The 20,826-nt window shown below is 23.0% G+C and overlaps 6 protein-coding genes across 9 annotated transcripts; 5 read left to right on the forward strand and 1 right to left on the reverse strand.

The window, feature by feature from the left end:
* The first annotated feature begins 85 nt into the window (after positions 1–85).
* Positions 86–5,771, forward strand: LOC409906 (transcription initiation factor TFIID subunit 2). The gene is made up of 19 exons (XM_393397.7): positions 86–129; positions 459–513; positions 586–749; positions 841–1,057; positions 1,132–1,370; positions 1,451–1,672; positions 1,760–1,973; positions 2,060–2,311; positions 2,388–2,596; positions 2,757–2,996; positions 3,169–3,418; positions 3,501–3,641; positions 3,733–3,923; positions 3,991–4,202; positions 4,287–4,506; positions 4,577–4,727; positions 4,825–4,980; positions 5,093–5,263; positions 5,325–5,771. Exons 1-19 carry the CDS (start codon positions 86–88, stop codon positions 5,574–5,576), a joined length of 3,600 nt encoding a protein of 1,199 aa, XP_393397.5. The 3' UTR covers positions 5,577–5,771.
* Positions 5,772–6,087: 316 nt separating this feature from the next.
* On the forward strand, positions 6,088–8,206 carry LOC551896 (transcription factor E2F4). Its single transcript, XM_006566781.3, has 7 exons — positions 6,088–6,276; positions 6,592–6,701; positions 6,815–7,100; positions 7,178–7,398; positions 7,644–7,753; positions 7,823–7,870; positions 7,954–8,206. Exons 1-7 carry the CDS (start codon positions 6,169–6,171, stop codon positions 8,061–8,063), a joined length of 993 nt encoding a protein of 330 aa, XP_006566844.1. The 5' UTR covers positions 6,088–6,168; the 3' UTR covers positions 8,064–8,206.
* Positions 8,207–8,996: 790 nt separating this feature from the next.
* On the forward strand, positions 8,997–10,766 carry LOC102654488 (mpv17-like protein). The gene is made up of 4 exons (XM_026439656.1): positions 8,997–9,365; positions 9,906–10,177; positions 10,258–10,389; positions 10,497–10,766. Exons 2-4 carry the CDS (start codon positions 9,920–9,922, stop codon positions 10,746–10,748), a joined length of 642 nt encoding a protein of 213 aa, XP_026295441.1. The 5' UTR covers positions 8,997–9,365; positions 9,906–9,919; the 3' UTR covers positions 10,749–10,766.
* Positions 10,767–11,265: 499 nt separating this feature from the next.
* LOC551874 lies at positions 11,266–13,143 on the forward strand. Of its 2 annotated transcripts, XM_006566786.3 has the most exons (5): positions 11,309–11,467; positions 11,566–11,738; positions 11,924–12,238; positions 12,311–12,535; positions 12,622–13,142. In XM_006566786.3, the coding sequence occupies exons 2-5, from the start codon at positions 11,598–11,600 to the stop codon at positions 13,069–13,071; spliced, it is 1,131 nt and encodes a 376-aa protein (XP_006566849.1). In that variant the 5' UTR covers positions 11,309–11,467; positions 11,566–11,597; the 3' UTR covers positions 13,072–13,142. The 2 variants fall into 2 exon arrangements, with proteins under 2 accessions (XP_006566848.1, XP_006566849.1); XM_006566785.3 differs by having other exon boundaries at positions 11,266–11,738; positions 12,622–13,143.
* Positions 13,144–13,363: 220 nt separating this feature from the next.
* Positions 13,364–15,995, reverse strand: LOC724557 (plant intracellular Ras-group-related LRR protein 7). Of its 3 annotated transcripts, none has more exons than XM_026439591.1 (8): positions 15,809–15,995; positions 15,576–15,696; positions 14,773–15,251; positions 14,504–14,690; positions 14,241–14,393; positions 13,860–14,045; positions 13,535–13,780; positions 13,364–13,480 (listed from the first exon to the last, which is right to left on the reverse strand). In XM_026439591.1, exons 3-8 carry the CDS (start codon positions 15,140–15,142, stop codon positions 13,414–13,416), a joined length of 1,209 nt encoding a protein of 402 aa, XP_026295376.1. In that variant the 5' UTR covers positions 15,143–15,251; positions 15,576–15,696; positions 15,809–15,995; the 3' UTR covers positions 13,364–13,413. The 3 variants fall into 3 exon arrangements, with proteins under 3 accessions (XP_026295376.1, XP_026295377.1, XP_006566847.1); XM_026439592.1 differs by having other exon boundaries at positions 14,773–15,254; XM_006566784.3 differs by lacking the exon at positions 15,576–15,696.
* Positions 15,996–16,983: 988 nt separating this feature from the next.
* LOC551827 (CD2 antigen cytoplasmic tail-binding protein 2 homolog) lies at positions 16,984–19,170 on the forward strand. Its single transcript, XM_624212.6, has 6 exons — positions 16,984–17,441; positions 17,506–17,669; positions 17,959–18,142; positions 18,210–18,391; positions 18,481–18,589; positions 18,712–19,170. The coding sequence occupies exons 1-6, from the start codon at positions 17,303–17,305 to the stop codon at positions 18,942–18,944; spliced, it is 1,011 nt and encodes a 336-aa protein (XP_624215.4). The 5' UTR covers positions 16,984–17,302; the 3' UTR covers positions 18,945–19,170.
* Positions 19,171–20,826: the final 1,656 nt, after the last annotated feature.

The following is a 20,826-nucleotide window of genomic DNA, read 5'->3' on the forward strand; positions in this document are numbered from 1 at the left end:
AAATATTTACGTATGAAATTAAATTTGATAAAATATATAAATAAATATATTGTTAAACATATAGTGGAAATATATAAATGAAAACATGAAGAAAGAAAAAACGGCCGATAATAGTCGACCATATAAATTATAAGTATCTTTTAGATTTTTATAATGTAAACAAAATTTATCAAGTATATTTAAGATTTTAATAAACAAAGTTTCACGTAATTTTATACTTTTTCTCTTTAATTTATTTCAATAATTTATTATAAAATATATCCGAAGAAATTTATTAACGTATTATTTAACTTTTATATTATGATATTAAGGTTATGTTTATAAAACTCTGTAGTTGCAATTTTTACAATTTTATGATATTAAGTTGTAATTTCTTTATAATAATAAAAAATTTATTTAATTTTTTATCTTGTTCATTAATTTTATTAATTATTATTTAATATTTCTTTTTATTATACGGCTCATCAAATTTTGAGTCTCACAGGTATAAGTTTCCAAAGAAAGAGTATTATTGTAAGTAAAATAATTTCTAATTTTTAAAAAATTACTAATTTTTATTTTACAAAATATATTTTTTATGTGCAGGGATTTGTAGAATTAACAATTGTTCCACTTAGAGATACATTAAGACTTGTGAAACTAAATGCAAAACAATGTAGAATTTATAGAGTATGTTTAAATGATACTTATGAAGCACCATTTCAATATTTTGATCCATTTTTAGATATTTGCCAAGGAGATGGCAAACAGTAAGTATTTAAATTGATATAAGTTCAATTTAATGAATATAATAAATATTTAATTAAAACAATATTGTTTATTTATATGAAATTTTTTCAGACGATCATTAGAATTTTTTTCAAATATGCATTTAGCAGCTGCACAAAGAGTTGATCCAGATAATAATGCAGGAGAATTAGTTGTACAAATTCCTCCAGATGCTGCACATTTAGTTGCTGAGGGTAGAAGTTTAAGAATTAGCATTGAATTCTCTTTAGAGCAACCTCAAGGTGGAGTCCATTTTGTTGTACCAAATTGTGAAGGAACATTAGCAGAGGTGTAGTAAATTTATAATAATATAAAAAATTATTTTTATGTCAATTAAATTTGCAATTAAATATTTTTTTATAGAGAGGTGCTCATATGTATACATATAGTTATGAGAATTCTTCAAGATTATGGTTTCCATGTGTTGATAGCTTTGCAGAACCATGTACTTGGAAATTAGAATTTACTGTAGATGATTCTATGACTGCTGTATCTTGTGGTGATCTTGTAGAAGTTGTATATACTCCAGATATGCGTAGAAAAACTTTTCATTATGTTCTTAATACACCAGCATGTGCACCAAATATTGCACTTGCAGTTGGGTAAGTTATTTAAATTTTATTTAAAAAAAAATAGAATTTTATGTTTATATAAATATAATAATATTGTTACTTTCTTTTAGACCATTTGAAATATTTGTTGATCCATATATGCATGAAGTAACACATTTTTGTTTGCCACAATTACTACCATCTTTAAAAGTTTCTGCAAAATATATGCATGAAGCTTTTGAATTTTATGAAGAAACATTGTCAAATAGATATCCTTATTCTTGTTATAAACAAGTTTTTGTAGATGAATTAGATGAAGATATAAATGCTTATGCTACTATGAGTATTTTAAAGTAAGAAATTCTATTAAATAATTTTAACAAAAACAAAAACAAAATATAATGATATTATAAATTTAATATTTATTCATTTATTTATAGTACAAATTTATTACATTCAACTGCAATTATTGATCAAGTCTATATTACAAAAAAAGCTATGGCACAAGCTGTTGCAGAACAATTTTTTGGTTGTTTTATATCCATGCAAAATTGGTCTGACACATGGTTACCTAAAGGTATTTCAACCTATCTTACTGGTTTATATGCAAAAAAATGTTTTGGAAATAATGAATATAGAGAATGGATACAATCGGTACATAAAATTTCCTTCTTATTGATATATATTAAATGTAATTAGATGCAGTTTTAATAAAAATTTATTGTTAACAATAATTCTAGGAATTGCAAGAAGTTGTAAAATATGAAGAACAATTTGGAGGTATAATATTAGATCCTTCTCAACCACCAGCTCCTTTACCAATTGCAGCAAATACACCAGCACCTACACCTAGAGCTCCAGATCCTGGATTTTATTTTCCAATAAGAAATTTACATACAATGTCTCCAAAGTATATTGAAGTACTTCGTAAAAAAGCACATTTAGTTATTAGAATGTTAGAACATCGAATTGGACAAGAATTACTTTTACAAGTATATATTTCCACAAATATTATGTTATCTTTATCTTTGTTTTAAATAAATTAAAATTTATTTTATTATTTTTTAGGTTTTTAACAAACAATTATCTCTTGCTGCCAATGCTGCACAACAAAAAATTGATTCAGGACTTTGGTCTCATATGTTAATTAGTACAAACGTATTTACAAAAGCAATTTTTACTGTAACTGGTAAAGATATGGCTGTTTTTATAGATCAGTGGGTTAGAACAGGTGGACATGCAAAATTTAGTTTAAGTTTTATATTTAATAGAAAAAGGTATTTATATAAATTAGAAAATTTTTAATAAACATATTGTTTTAAATTTATTTTAAATTTATAATGTTTTAAAGAAATTTATAATAATATAATATTTTAAATTATAATTGAAAATTAATTTAAATTAAATTAATTCTTTATTAATTTAAATCATACACAGGAATACTGTAGAATTAGAAATTCGACAAGAAACTACAAATCAAAGAGGAATTAGGAAATATGTCGGTCCACTTCTAGTTAATATTCAAGAATTAGATGGTACTTTTAAACATACTTTACAAATTGAAGGTACTGTGGCGAAAGCAGACATAACATGTCACAGTAAAAGTCGTAGAAATAAAAAGAAAAAAATTCCACTGTGTACAGGAGAAGAAGTAGATATGGATCTTTCTGCTATGGAGTAGGTACTATTTTAATGTGAAACTGAAATTTCTATGCTTAAAAATAAACTATTTTTAAACTAAACTATTTATTATTAAAATCTATCTATTATTAAAATAAACTATTTTTGTTTTAAATTGAAAAGATATATAATTATGTGAAAAATAATAAGTTGTATACTTTCTTTATAGTGATTCTCCCGTGTTATGGATAAGATTAGATCCTGAAATGACACTTTTACGTGCTGTTCAAGTTGAACAACCTGATTATCAATGGCAATATCAATTAAGACATGAAAGAGATGTTACAGCACAATTAGAAGCTATTGAAGCTTTACAAAATCACGCAACACCTGCTACACGATTAGCACTAACTGATACTATAGAAAATGAACATTGTTATTATAAAGTTAGATTACGAGCTGCACATTGTTTAACAAAGGTTATATATATTTATTTTTAATTTTAATTTTAAAACTATTAATTTATATATATATTTATTTATTTCAATAATAATTATGTAGGTAGCTAATGCAATGGTTGCAACATGGGCAGGTCCACCAGCAATGTTAGCTATATTTCGAAAATTATTTGGATCGGCTTCGTGTAGACGAATAATTAAACAAAATAATTTTACAAATTTTCAACACTATTTTTTACAAAAAGTTTAATATTTTTTCAATACAAATTAATTATATATATATATATTAACATATTATATTATATATTTTTATATATTTCTTTTTATGATTTTAGACTATACCAGTAGCAATGGCTGGTTTACGTAATGCTCATGGTATATGTCCACCAGAAGTTTTAGCTTTTTTAATGGATTTATTTAAATATAATGATAATAGTAAAAACAGATATTCAGATAATTATTATAGAGCTGCACTAATTGAGGCTCTTGGAGCTACTGTTACACCTGTAATTAGCGTGCAACAAGGGTATAATGAATATTGAAATAAAAAATCAATTATAATTTTATGATTATATATTAATATTTTTCTTTAGAACAGCTATTACTGCCGAATCTTTATCAGTTGATACTAGAGCTATATTAGAAGAAGTTACACGAAATTTAAATTTGGAAAAATTATTACCATGTTATAAATACACAGTCAGTGTTTCTTGTCTTAAAGTTATACGTATTTTACAAAAGTTTGGCCATCTTCCTAGCAATCCTCATCTTTTCAGAGCATATGCTGCATATGGACAATTTATCGGTATATAAAATGTTTTATATTTAAAATATTTATACAATTATAATACAAACAAATATTTATATATTCTTATAATTATTGGTATAGATGTTAGAATTGCAGCTTTAGAAGCATTAGTTGATTTTACTAGAGTAGATGGCAAATGGGAAGATTTAGAATTTTTATTAGATATGATAGAAATGGACCCTCATCCTGGAGTACGACATAGATTAGTTAGACTTATGGTTGAAAATCCACCATTTGAAAGAGCGCATAAGCATCGTTTAGATCGTCCTGAATTGGTCGATCGTATATGGAATTTAATTAAGTATGTTCAATTTAAATTATTATTTATTTTAATTTTCTTTATAGTATAAACTTAGTATAAACTTTTACAGTGGTATGCTCTCTCATGATCCTAAAATTCGATGCGACTTAGTTGATTTATATTATACTTTGTATGGATCAAAACGACCATTTTGTCTTCCTATTCCTGAACTTGCTGCTATTACTAAACCAAGAAAAGGACCTTCAAGTCCAGAACAAGATGTAAATTATATATATCTAAAACGATATAACTTTATATAATTATAATATAAATTATTTTATTATTTTGTTTATTTAATTTTAATTTTTCTAATATTAGATTAAACCAAACATATCGCATATAAAACATGAATCATCAGTAATGGAAACTGAAAATTCAAGTGGAGTAGGTAAAAAAAAACTTTCTCCAAATACAGATATTCCAGGCCCTTCCAATTCGGTAGATTATACTCCAGAAATGAAGCGTCAAAAAATGGTAATATAATATAAAAATATAAAAATTTTAGAAAAAAATAAAATTAAAAAATATATAAAATTTAATACTATTTTACAATTTTAAAATTATAATTATAATATTTATTGAAAAGGATGATCGGACTCCTTCTGTAACCAGTGATGGAAAAGTAAAATCAGAATATTATAGTGATAATTCTGCATCATTACCTGGTATTATGGGAACACCAGGACCAGTAGGTTTTGAACCAGGAATGTTTAAAAAAGAAGAAGAACATAAACAAAAAAGTGATTCTGTTAATAAGGTAAGTTATTACATATATATGCCATATATATTTATATTTATTTATTTAATTTATTTTGTAGAATAAGAAAAAGAAAAAAGATAAAAAGAAACACAAGCATAAACACAAACATAAACATGACCATAAACATGGTAAAGATAAAGAGAAAAAGGAGAAAGATAAAGAGAAAGTTAAAGAGAAGGAGAAAGATAAAGAAAAAGATAAAACTAAAGATTCTTCAAATTTAAAAATCAAAGAAGAAACTTTAAGCTCAGCAAGTTCCAGTCTTAGTCCAGATGCAACAACTGTTACTAACGAATTTATTTTTCCATAATATAAATCATTTCATCATCAAAACTTCAAAACATTTTCAAAACTAGCATTGTTTATAATATAATTTTTATATAATTTAAGATACATTACATCATCAATCATAAGATTAATCATCGAAAATTGTAAATACATTTATAAATATATTATACAAAAAATATTTTCATTTATTTTGTTAAATAAAATATTTAAGATAAAACTTTTTTTTCTTACATATTATATTTACTATGGATGATTTAACAATCTTTTTTTTTTATATTAAAGAATAATATTAAATTAGTTTTCATATATAAGCATTAAAATTAAAAAAAATGATTTAAATGAGTTTATAAATGTAATAAAAAATATATTTAAATAAAAATTGTTATTTTATTTCATTTAAAATTAAAGAATAGTTTAAATAAAAATACAATTTGATAATAATATTTTAAATGATAAAATTATTTAAATGAAATAATATTTTTTAATATTATATCGACACTAGAGACGCGCTCATATTTAAATACTTCTTGCGCCATACTAGGATGGCGTCTGTGGTGTTGCGGCAATTTCGAAGGGAATAGTGAGTTTTGAAAATTTTGACAACGACCTCGAGAATGGCAGATAATCAACAAAGTAGATTTGAAAAGTCTCTTGGTCTTTTAACGACTCGTTTTGTCACTTTATTACAGAAAGCAAAAGACGGCGTTCTTGATTTAAAAGTAGTAAGTATTTTCATAAGAATTCATGTATAAAAACTTAACCTACTTGCTAGGTTAAGTTGTCGCGGGCGTACACGCCATTTCTAGCTTGCGGGAATTTTAAAATAAGAAATCAGTAAAATCAATATTTCAAATTCTTTTGAAATATTTTTTTAGTAAAGATTACTTCCCCACCGTAAATTATTTTTATTTAACATTATATAATCTATACGTTACAAATTTTGATATCTCAACGTGCTATCCTACATAACCTAAAAAATAGAATCTATAAGTCGATTATATTTGATAACATATAATAATAAATTTATAATGTTGTAGGCGGCTGATATTTTAGAAGTTCGACAAAAAAGACGAATTTATGATATTACTAACGTACTTGAAGGTATTGGACTCATTGAAAAGAAAAGTAAAAACAGTATTCAATGGAAGTATGTTTACATTATGTTTATTATTTATAAAATATTTTATATATTTTAAAATTCCTAATATCTTATAAGCCTACTTTTATATATTTTGTGTAATTTTTTAAATATATCATTAGAGGAGCAGGTCCAGGTTGTAACACTCAAGAAGTTGGTGAAAAATTAACTGATTTAAAAGATGAAATAAGGAAATTAGAAGATCATGAACAATTATTAGATAAACATACTCAATGGATTCAACAAAGTATAAAAAATATAGAAAATGATTTGATTAATAGAAAGCATGCATATATTACTTATGAAGATGTTAAAGAAAATTTTACAGATGATTTTGTGTTAGGAATTCAAGCTCCTCCTGATACAGAATTAAGTGTGCCAACATATAACAAATATGTAACAACACAGGTATTAATTTCAAAGAAATTTATATTTGAATAATTTTATTAAGTAATGTAAAATAAATAAATTTTATTGTATATTAGACATCTGAAGAAGATGATAAAGAAATAAATTATGAAATGTTCCTAAAAAGTACTTCAGGAGAAATTAAGGTATATATGATTCAACCAGAATTAGCTAAAACATATGATAGTAAAATATTAGAAATGAGATTACAAGAAGAAATGAAAGGTACAAAAAGAGGAAAAGAAGAAGAAGAAAAAAAGGAAGAAGTTAATGTTAAACCAAAAAGAAGAGTTGGAAGGTAAAAATAAATTTACATTTATAAAAAAAGTTTGCTCTATTCGCATCAAAAATAGTAAAACAATATTTTTGACTTGCAAAGAGCATAAACTAAAATGATCTTCATTGGGGTGAATAGATATTAAGCAAAAATCTATTCTTTTGGTATAGATCTTACATTTATGATATATATCTGTATTATATCTATATTGTTTATCAAAATGAATTAATAATTACAATTTAAGTACAAAGTTCATTCACTTTTAGGCCTCCAAAAGGAATTAGTAAACCTGATCCTGTTATATCTGATGAAGATGAAGAAGATGATGCAGAATTGATAGAGGCAAAAATAGTACTACGAGATGTTAGTACATCAGGTAAATATCACCTATTATAAGATAAATATAATGGAAAATATTTTATTGAATAAAATATTATGATTTCAGATATTGCTCAAAAAGATTTAGAATTATTTGATCAAATCTATTCTGACAGTAAGTAAAAAGTTAATGATATATACATTAAAATGAATAAATAATAATAAATATTCATATAATTTCATAAATTTCATTTTCAGTTTATGGACCATTAGTAAGATTAAGTCCTCCACCTAGTGAGAAGGATTATCATTTTAATCTTAGTGAAAATGAAGGAATTTGTGATTTATTTGATATTACAGCAAAATGAGTAACAAGTTATATAGTTTAAATGATTGGATGGTTCACACTGTGCCAATAATGTGCAAAATTGCAAAAAAATTTGTTGACAATTTCTGAAGGCTGTTGTATGTATATAATTTTAAAGAATGGATATGGATAATGATCATTGAATATATGCAGTATTTTTTTATTAGTAGAAAATAAAAAAAAGAAAACAAATTATAGAAAAAAATGTTTATAACAATCACTTTTGTTGGATTTTTATTTAATTAAATGATAACATTTTGACAAATTCTATATAATTTCAATATGATTTATTTCTAAATTTATTTACAAACTTTATCTTTGTATGCTCACAAATTGTGTTTTTATTTATAGTGATTGCATATGAAAAAAAAATCTATTAAAAAAGTAAATATTTTATCAATAATATGTTAGATTCAAATTAACATTGTTTTTATAATCTTTGTATATGTTTTATTAAAATGCGTAATCTTTTTTACATATTTGTTTAGATAAAAATTATTTGAGACAATATAAAATGTATATTATATATAATTGTGTAAATTTGATTTTTTAAAAAAATCTTTTATAAGATTTATTGTAAATGAGTACATATATTTGTACTCTTTTTATAATGCTCTTTTCATGTTATTTCATGTTTGTTACTGCATTCAATGACACTAATTAAGTTTGTGAATATTATAATTATTTAAGCAAAATAAATTTAAATGGAAAGAAGGTACAACTAAAAAGACCAAGAGAAAATCTATAATTTACTTTATAATAAAGTCATGTTCAAATGTTATTATTATTATGTTCATATGTTATGTCCCATATAATTATAGAAAATTTAATTTATCAATGTTTTATTTCTAATTTTTTCACATCCCTTTTTAAATTAAAAATAATTAAAAATTATTCTTGATATTTACTTTTCATTTTAATTCTATTGAGGTCAACAATTTTGATTACACTGATTACACTTCGTTACTGATGACATTTATTCATAATCATGATGCGTAATCATCGATACATGATATATCAAAGTATCGGAAAAGTGAACTAGAAAGATACGAAATTACCAAGGACAGATAAGAATGGATCGACCAGTTTCGTCATCGTTAGTACTTTTGCGCGTGACAAATATAAGTTTGGTCTCAACGATTGCCAGTATGTGCATGTTTCCGTAGTAGTGAATCATTTCCAGATGTGTCAATCTTACAGAACTGTTGTTTTTCATAAATTCGCGGTACAGCGAGTTTTCTCGCGTCACATTCAAATAAACCGCGGTAATATTATCAACTTTTTGACATCTTATCAAAGAAAGGTATGATTTATGAAAAAAATAAATAAAAAAATAATTTATACATATATATATGTTTTTTGAAACTATTATTATATTCTAAATTTCAATAATATTATTATTTTTGATAGCTTATTAATATTTAAAATAAATTAAATAATATAATTAATGACAATTTAATTGACATTTATTTTTATTACATTTTTAAATTTATATATATAGAAAAACAACTTCTCTATTTCTGAAACATTGATTATACGCACTCTTTTGTTTGGCGCGTAGCATCATTCATTATGAATTGATTTGTCACGTGCCGTGACAAAGAAAACATGAAATTTATAAAATTCTTCGGAACAAACTAATATGAACATAAATTGCATAATGATGTAGTATATATGCTAACACAAATACATTCTAAATAATAGTAGTTTTAATTTTTTATTTAATTATTCAGGTTTAAAGTTTCATTTAATTTACCCATTATCGTTTCGATTTTATAATTATTTATAATTAAAATTGTTCAATAATAATGTTTATTAATAATTAAAATTGTTTATATTTTAGTGACCGCTGTGAAAATGCGTATTATTTTTATAAAAGTTCGCGAAGTATCGCAAAAATATCCAATTGTAAGAGGAATGGCTTCTTATACTGTCATATGGCCGACAGGAAGTTTAATACAACAAAAACTAGCAGGATATGATGAATTAAATTATTTACAAGCCTTAAGATTTAGTTTATATGGTGGATTTTTTGTAGCTCCAACACTATATTGTTGGTTAAGGTGCTCTTCATACTTTTGGCCAAAATCAGATCTAAAGTCTGCAATTACCAAAGTATATTAAAATTAACTAAATAATTACTATATGACAATTATAATATTACTGGTTATTTATTTATTATATTTATTTTATAGGCTTTAGTAGAACAAGTGACATATACTCCAACTGCAATGTGCTGTTTCTTTTTTGGTATAAACTTACTTGAAATGAAACCAATAACTGAATGCATTGAAGAAGTTAAACATAAATTTTGGCCTACTTATAAAGTAAGTATTTATGATTGATATCATTAATATAAAATATATAATCATTACAAATAATAAAAAAATTACAAATAATTATTATTATATTTTTTTATTTATATATTTTTCAGATTGGTGTTTGTGTATGGCCTATTTTACAAACAGTCAACTTTTTTTTTATCCCAGAACATAATCGTGTAGTTTATGTAAGTTGTTGTAGTTTAATTTGGACATCTTTTCTTGCATATATGAAAGCATTAAATGCAAAAACAAGTCAAAATGATATAAAAGATGACAATAATTTCAAACACAAAGGTCACATTAAAATTCAATCTACTAATCAAGTAGAAGACAAAAATAAAAGAGTATCTATTATAAGATAAAGATATGTAGGAAAATTATTTAGCTCAATTAATCAATTTACATATATATATATATAATATTACATATATATATATTTATTACATATATATATATATTTTTTATATAAATATGTATGTATGTATATATATATTTATATATGTATGTATAAAAAATTATACTGAATAATAAGATCATTTATTTTTTTGTTCATCTACAGTATAAAATAAATTAAAAAATCTATATGATATATATAGTTGTAGATTATACATTTATATTGTAATAAATAAAATTAAAAATTTATAACAGTTCAAAATTAAGAAAGTATATAGGAATTGATTTTATTGTTAAATTTAACAAATGACATTTATTGTGATGTTATTAATAAATATTTGTTATTAATAAATAAAAATAAATAATTTTTAAATAATCATTGTTTCATTAAAATAAAAATTTTCATATTTTAATTTTAAAATTATATATTTTATTTTTGGAAAATTAAATTTTTTTATATTTTATCGATTCTTTTTTCAATCGATTATACTTATTTAGAAAATTCAATATGGCTACTTTAAAGGTTAGAAGTTTAAATCATCAAAAGCTGTCAAATACAAAGCAATATACTTAATAGTTATTGATAATAAAAAATATGTCATTTTATATATATATTTTGGAAGTATACAGTATTAATCATGAGAAGTAGTTCTATTATATAAATATAAACGAAATACAATGACATGAGGTTATGATACAAGTTTAATTCATAGTGACTTGAAATATATTTTGATAATTTATTATTTTTTTTAAATAATAAATATTAAAATATGGCTCGTTCTTCAGTATCAGCACAATGTGATTTAATTGCATCATATATGGATGGAGTTCATGTTAAAATTGCAGAAGCCTATAAACCTCCAAGAAAAATATGTTTACCAGCTGCATATAATAATAAGTTACCAGACGTATCGAAATTAAATTATGACTTCAATTTGGAAAAATCAGTACTTGAAAAGGTTGTGTAGTACTTTAATTTATAAGAGATATAAATTAAATTGAAAATAAATTATTTTTTACAATGCATGTAAATTAATTCATCTTAACATAAAAAAACATCAAAATATATTTAATTCAAATATAATCTTCTGTAATATCTTCTATAATATTTATTAAAATAAATTAACTATAATTTAATTTATAGATGACAGAATGGCGTAATGTTAGACAAGCAAATAGCAAAGCACGACATGCACGATTAGATGAGAAAAGAAAGAAACAAAAAAATGAATTTTCACCTCCACCACCACCTCCTTTGCCTGATATTACAAAGCCTATAAATGCACCTGTGCCTGAAACAACAATTCTTACTCCACAGCCTTTATCTCCACCTGCAAATGATCTTCAAGATCATATAAAAGTAAATGGTCTTGATTTTGCTGATTTTGATAATGATACAAGCAGTCCATTTGACAATTTGGAATTAAAAACAATTAATGAAATGGAAGAACTTGCTCAGGTTAATAAAATATCTTACATCATAACTAAGCAGTAATAATAGATTTAATATTTCCTTTTTATAATATTCTAGGTATTACAACCTACATCTCAATGGATGCCATCAGCAAAATTAGAAAATTTGTTAAATGACTTAACAATTAATGATGAATCAAAGTCTCACATACAAGAAAAAAATGATATCAAGAATGAAATAACTGATCAGGATGAAATTAATGAACAAGAAAATATGAAGCATCGTAGTGTATCTGCAATTGTACAAGAACTTCAAAGAGATTTAAAAAGACCTCATATGGAAGTAATAATATTTTTCTTATGCAAATAGCATATTAATAAATATATGATTTTAAGTTTTAAATTATTTATTAATTATTTCTATATTAGGATTGGAAGCCTTGGTCAAATTTAGGAAATCCTGATACTAGTAGTCATGATACATTAAAGCAAGAAAAAGTAATGGTAACAAATCAAGTTACTCTTATGAATCTATTATTAGATTTGACAGAGGAAGATAAAAAATTGGCTCGGCATTTGAGCGATATGGGATTTCCTTTATCAAGAGCTGCCCGTGCTATACGCGATTTAGGTGGTCAAGATAATAAAAAAATTGTAGAATACTTATTAGCTGTTCAAGCTTTAGAAGAAATGGGAATTTCTGGAGAAGATGCTGAGAAAGCTCTTGCCCTTACAGAATATAATCAAGAGAAAGCCAAAGTGTATTATGAAAATTTATGTATTTTAAGAGATTTAGGGTTTCCAGAAGAAAAGGCATCCATTGCACTTTTAAAATGTAATATTGATCGCGATAGAGCTTTAGATTTTCTTATAACTTAAATTTAGAATTATATAAAAAATAATTGTTAAAATTTTTTACAAAAAGAATAAATTTACTTAATATGTAAAATTTAATTACTTAATATGTAAAAATTTAAAATTAATTATAAAGAGAGACGTATTATTTTAAAGATAGCATCGTGATATGAATATTGTGATAAAAATTTAAAATACCAGCCATTGTAAGATAAAATAATGTGTAAATGATTTAATACTTATATATATTAAATATTACTCAGAAATATTGTAAATGATATGAAGATTTTTAATCTGATTTGAAAACATTAAATTCTTATTTTTTTAATATAATATATTTACAGAATTATTTTCTAAATAATATTATTAATTTATACAATACCAAGTATGTTTAATTGTCATATTAGAATGTTTTGAGAATTCAGCTGCACATCTGAAAAATTAAGTCTGATATTATACATAGATCTATATATAGTATTTATCTTACCTTTTACAGCAACATAATGCAACTGTTGTTATAGCTTCTCCATAATAATTCATACCAATAATAATCCAAGCTTCTGTAAAAATTGGTTGTTGACATTGAAAATTTACACAAATACTTATTGGACCATTCATTAATAAGTTACATGAAACATTAAAATCAAATTTTTGACAATTTTTTATTTGAATTGGTTCATATTGAACATTTATGTTTATAGGTGATATAGATATATTAAGTGTATGTTTATACCTTAAATAAAATTCAATATCAGATAATGTATATTTATAATATTAGAAATAATATGAATCCTAAAAAAGTAAGTAAATACCTTTCGGTATAAACTTTTCTCAAAGATAATTCCCATAAAGAAATAACTGTATTTTCAAGTATATTATGAACTTTTAAAAGCTGACGTGGTAATTCTATTATAAAGTCAGTATCCTTTTCATTTATTTTTATTTTTAATTTAATATTTGGATGTAATGTAGTATTTTCATAACATGTTGCAAAGCATCTGTGATTATGCATATATATATATATATATATTATATATATATATATATATATATTATACATATATATAAATTCAATGGCAATAAAAAAATTTGTTTTAAATAATTTCATTAAATTTTTCTAATAATTATTTTAAAACTATATTTTTTGTTTTAAATTATATATATCATACATTATAAAATATGTATGTACATACCCATAAGCCAAAATATTTCTTTGATCTTGAATAAATGAATATTGAGATGTTAATTGATAAAGAAGTGGATAAGACAAATAATTTAAATATATATTTGCATCAAATTTAATGCAAGGAGAAGATACAAATCCATTTAATGGTAAATATCTTAGCCTATATAAAAATCATTCTGCATAAAATGAAAGCATTTAAAATGTTAACAAAAATCTAATAATAAATTAATTTAAATAAGTATGATAAGTAATGATTATTTATATAACAACCTGTTAGAACATACAGAAATAATTGATAGCTGTGGAGATAAAGTTAATCTATTTGGAAGTTCTTTAAGGCAATTATTATCTGCATTTAATTCTTTTAATTTAGGTAAGGAACCAATCCATTCTGGTAGTGCAACAAATTTATTTCCAGAAATAGATAAAATTTCTAAGTTATGCATTTGATTCATTTCTATAAAAATTATGTAAAAGTTTATATTAAATGAAATTATATAAACTTTTGAAACTTTTTTTATTTTTCTTTAAAAACTTACCATTTGGTAATTTATCTATAAAATTTTCATTTAATAATAAAGATTTTAAGCTTATTAAATTTCCTATATAAGGGGATATTTGCTCTAATTTATTAGCACTTAAATCAAGAACTGTTAATTGATTCATTTGACAAAGTTCTGGAGGTACTTCCTTTATCAGATTTCCATAAATATACAAATTAGTAACATTAAAAAGTTCTATAATCCATGAAGGTAAAGTAGTAATTTTATTCCATTTTAAATATATTTCTTGAATGTGGCTTCCATAGATTCTTATCGCTTCAGGAAATTCCACAAGACCTCGACAATTCCAATGTAATATTACCTTGTCTTTGATTTCTTTCACCATTTCTGTAGAATCCGAGTCCATTTTTAAATAAATTTAATTAAAATCGTTTTTATATATTAAATTGAAGAAGTAGATCTGAATTTCTGAGGTTGGCAGCCAACCTTCAATGTATACCCAAAATAACTTTGGCCTGCTTGGAAGATTTATATTAATAACCTATTATATAGCAACATTATTTTATTGTATTTCATAACTATCTCAAATTTATAATTGTACATAATTACATCACATAAATTTTTATAAATAGATATAAAAATGAACATAATTTTCTTTTCTTGGAAAATTTAAATTGTAAACATTTTGAGATAAATATTAGATTTAGTTTTTAAACAAATTTTAAAATATAACAATTTCTCATTTATTAATATACATTACTCAATAATAATCATTAATGAATATAAAAAATTTGATAAAAAAGAGTTTGATTTGGTTTATATTAAAAATTTGTACTTACTGTTTTCTTAATAATGGTGAAAGAAAATAGACATTAAGTACATAATAATACATATTTTTATTACACATTTTACTTAATTATTTCATATAATATATATCATTAATAAAAATTTATTAATTGCCTAAAATTTTATAAATATTTCTAATCATATGATCAAGACGAATAATAAATGTAAAACATTTTTATAACTATTTCGCGTATAAAAAAATATTACATTTATTTATAAATCTTACCAATAACTTGCACTTCATAATAATCAATATATGCTGAACACTATTTGTTATCAATTAATATATCTAAGTATGCAAATAAGTATATATCTACTATATACACTGTAATCAAGATTGTTAAATTAAATCAATATTTCATATATTAAATCAATATATTAAAATTTTTTAGTAGTTTAGATAAAAAAAACAAATTAGATATCGGAATTCAGTATATAAATTTTGCATTAAGTATAGACAAGAAAAACAAAGAGAAAAGAACAGGAATAGGATAAAAATGTGGGAATCAGAGCCATCTTCAGAATGTTTAAATGAATATACTAATATAATCCACGGAAATAAATAATATGAAAAAGATAAATATAAATTCTTTAGATATAGAATAAGAATTAACATTTCTCAAATATTAAAAACGTCTCTTTAAAAGCAGAATAAAATGAAGTATAAATTGAAAATCAGTACCATTTTCTTAATGTCACAAATTTTTTCAAAAACATTGGTAAAATTGGTAAGAATTAATAATCAATGTTATTTTTTTGAGTACTAAAGACATTTTTCTAAAAATATTCAAGAGATAACTCTGATTCTTAATTATTAATTTATCTTATCTTTTCGGAGAAATATTTTTAATATTCAAGAGATGGTATTACCAATCAATTCTTATCATTTTTTATCCTTTTCCTATTATTTGCTCTCTTTATCTACATTAGTTTTTCCAGCACTTTAGAGATGACACTGATTTTATAATTTTTAATCTATCTATTTTTTTTAGATTTACTATTCTTGTTATCTATATTCTTTATTTATATATACATAATATTAATATAACATTATACATAATATACATAATATAACATTATAAACGAAGTATGAAATATTATATTTTTAATTTTCTAAATAAATGATTCAATTAAAACATGTAATACATTAAAATTTTTATTTTCTGAAATATAAATTATTTTACATTTATATATTTATTTATTATAATTTGAATACATATTTAAATTTTTTTAATATTCTATTAGAAATAGTTTTTAATTTGTATTTATTTTTAATGATACATTGCATTTTTTTTATAAAATTAATTTAACTGAATCAATAAAAAATGAAATATATGAATTCTATTACACAAGAAGTATAATATACTCAAATTACATATATCCAGCCATATACATTTTAATTCTGTTTAGTTCAACTAGGCGACGCTTTGTGATAGCAGTTTTCTCTATTCGAAATCTAACCTAATTTAAACATACGTGAAAGTTTTATAAATAATTTTATTATTTAAAATATTTTTCTAAAAATTTGTTTATTATAAATAATCTAAAAGCACAATATAATAATAGTCGAAAACTAAATAAGAAGAAATAAAATAACATTAAAAAAGAAATTTTACTGATCGTGAGAGAATATAAAAAAAGAGTTAATAATAAATTATTACAATAACTTAAAATAAACGGATAACTTTTATTATTAATTGGTTATTTATTAAATATAACAATGTATAAACGTAAATTTGATGAATTAGAAGACAATAATATTGGTAAATCACCAGTAAAAAATTCATTAGATTCAGATGAAGAAGATGATGATGCTAACGAAGATAATTATAATATAATGAGTGACGATGAAATTGAAGGTATGTAAAAATATAAAAAAATTATTCAATGTGATATTAAACATCTATTTTATTTAATTATTAGGTGCTGAAGATGGACCAAGTGCTTCAGAAACAAATGTAGGATTTACAGCATTCAATATGAAAGAAGAATTAGAAGAAGGACATTTTGATAAACAGGGTCATTATCTTTGGAATAAAGAAAAAGAAATTAGAGATAATTGGTTAGACAACATTGATTGGATGCAGGTTTGTAATATTTGTTAATTAAATAATTTTAATCTTAATAAATTGAAATATAACTAAAATTAATTTTTATTTAATTATAATATGAATTTATTAATAACTAATCTGTGATGTCCTATAATTTAAAATAAAATGTAATTTTGCTTTAATGTTTATAAGTTTTCTTTGCTCTTGGACTTTTGCATATTGAAATATCAGAATATGTTTTCATACAGCAGACAAATAGAATTATCTGTAAACCTGCCTTGTTTACTCAGTGATGCAAAACATTACTAAGGCATAATCTTGATAGATCAAACCGAGTTCTACAGCAAGTGTAAAGAAGAAAAGTGAAAGCGGTAAAACTCATGGACTGGCAGATAGCGATAGTGAGGATGAAGGTCCAGATATTATGTTCAATCCAACTCAGATTTATAAACAAATATTGGAATACTTACAACCTGGAGAAACTGTTTCTAAGGCTTTGTGCAGGCTTGGTAATTATTTTCAATTAATTTAATTTTATATGAAAGAATATATTTTTCATCATTAATATATTTATAGGGAAAGGGAAAAAGAAATTAACTACTGCAGAAAGATGGAAAAGAAAACAGGAAAAGAAATCAATTGAAGATGATCAAAATTCTATTAGTATAACAAAATTAACAGAATTGGCAAATGAATTGTTAACTCGTACTGGAAATATGGATATATATCAAGAAAGTTATGAACATATTAAAAAGAAGGTATTTGCTTTATGAATAATAAATAATAAAAAACGAAAAAAATAATTGAAATAATAAATTTTTAATATTTATTGTTGTAATTTTTATAGGTTGAGGTAGGAGAAAAACATGCTCATCCTTCTAAACAAGAAGCAGAATTAGATATGTATGCTGATGATTTTGATGTAAAAGAAAAAGTAAAATTGGATGGAAATGAAGGTAATTATATTTTTTACTATACTATATTATATTGTAAATTAAATTATTGCTTATATATAATATATATCTTGTTAAATTTTTAATATATATATATATGTATATATCATTTATTTTATTTTTAGGTAATGTTAATGAAATTGATAATTCTGAAAATGAACATAAAGAAGAAGAAATAATGTGGGAATTAAAATGGTCACAAGATGAAAATGCAGAAATTCATGGTCCACATACAAGTGAACAAATGCATGCATGGGCAAAGGAAGGTTATTTTAAAAGCGGGGCTTGGGTACGAAGAAGAGGTCAAAATAATCAGTTTTATAATGCTGCAAGAGTGGATTTTGAACTTTATCTGTGATGTTTTATTTTGATATAGCCATTTTATAAGAAATCCATTAATTGCAATTTTTTGATGATGAATTATCAAACTAGTGCTTTAATTTCAATGCAATTAAAAAAAAATGTTTAATATAACAAAATATAGACTAATTATGTGTCAATATGTACAGTATTGTTACAAACTTCGATACACATACTCTGGCATTTTAAAACTACAAATATAATAAATATATCAAAGCTAAAAATTGTCTTTATCTATGTTTAAAAAAAGAATATTATCAGTAATAATATTGATTAATAACTCATTCTGTGTAATTAAAATGTATAAAATAACTATTGTTCATTCTTGATACATAACATACAAATAAAATTAATTAGAAAATGCATTTATTTTTTCATGTATCTGTTACTTTATTTTAAAATTTAAAGATATCTATTTTTATTAAATTTTTATTATATTAAATATTTTTATTTTAAATATTTGCGAAATAATCTTATTAAATATTTCTCGTATACTTTAATCGAGAAAAAACAAAATTTATACTTTAGGAACTTTATGTACATATCCAATAACAGAATAAGAATTCATAATATATTATGTTTTTTTAAAAGATTTTATAGTAAATATTTGTACTAAAAATTATATGATTAATAGACTCAGTCTAATAGAATGCAATTCAATGGCATTTAAATATTTAAATTTTCAAGAAAATAAAGTCTGAAAAATGCTTTATTTTTTCCTTACTTTTTATTTAACACCAAATCAAAATTAGCAAATATTTGTTTAATTACAAGAAAAAAACATAAAAACACTTGAATATATATTCTATGCACATAAATATAATAAGAAATATAATAAGAAATAGCGTAACATAAAAAGGACTTAACAGGCATCTACATATCAGCATAAATAGCACACGTGTTACTGAATATACAATATAACTTTATTAGATATCTTAAACATTTTTATTAGCAATGTATGAAATTTCTATATGATTACTTAAAATATTCCGTGTATGTAAGTAAATCGTACATACATATTTACCCGTGAGTATGCATGTATATACGTACTACTATAATAGTAGTAGTATGTATACATTTTTTAATTTATATTTATATATATATATATAATTATATAATTATATATATATAATTGGATAAGTATATTTGGGATTCTTCCACGAAATTTGATATAAATTTCGAAGAAATACGAAACAATATTTAAAACGAGGATTCGCTTATATTAGCTTTATAGCAAAAATTGACTGAACTCTTTTATGGTCATTAGTTCAGAATTGAAAAAATCCTATATACGATTGCTTGTAAAAAATATTAATATATGTACGTATGCGATGACATATTTTAATGTTATAGATATTAAACATCGCAAAAAATCACGTTTGTTCGTTATATTTGATTTGCCATTTTTTGCTATACACATTCAGCCTAAGAGGAGAAAAAAGTTTTAAAAAAACATTATTAAATTCAGAAATGGCCAATTCCATACTTGATAATTTTATGAAAAAGTTCTGTGAATCTGGAAAATACAAAAATTTGCGATTTTTTCAATTTTAGTCTCTATAATTGATAAAAAGAAAAAATAAATGAAAATTAAGATAAAAAGATAGGAAAATAACGAAAATAAGAAAAAAAATGAACTGTATATACAGAATAATTATGAATACACGAAACTATTATACTAATATTTACAGGAAAAATTCACATATGTAGGTACAAGCGGGATAGATTTACAATAAAACAAATTACATTGGATTTCTTTTTGATTTTCGCAGTTCTCTTTCTATCAGGATACAAACGATTGGGATACAACAGATCAGACGAAAGATGAAGAAAAGGTTAAGAACGGCACAAACAGTGGACGCATTCGTAAGCCGGTTTCA

The sequence above is a fragment of the Apis mellifera genome, linkage group LG3, assembly GCF_003254395.2.
Source record: "Apis mellifera strain DH4 linkage group LG3, Amel_HAv3.1, whole genome shotgun sequence".
In the NCBI taxonomy this organism is placed as follows: domain Eukaryota; kingdom Metazoa; phylum Arthropoda; class Insecta; order Hymenoptera; family Apidae; genus Apis; species Apis mellifera.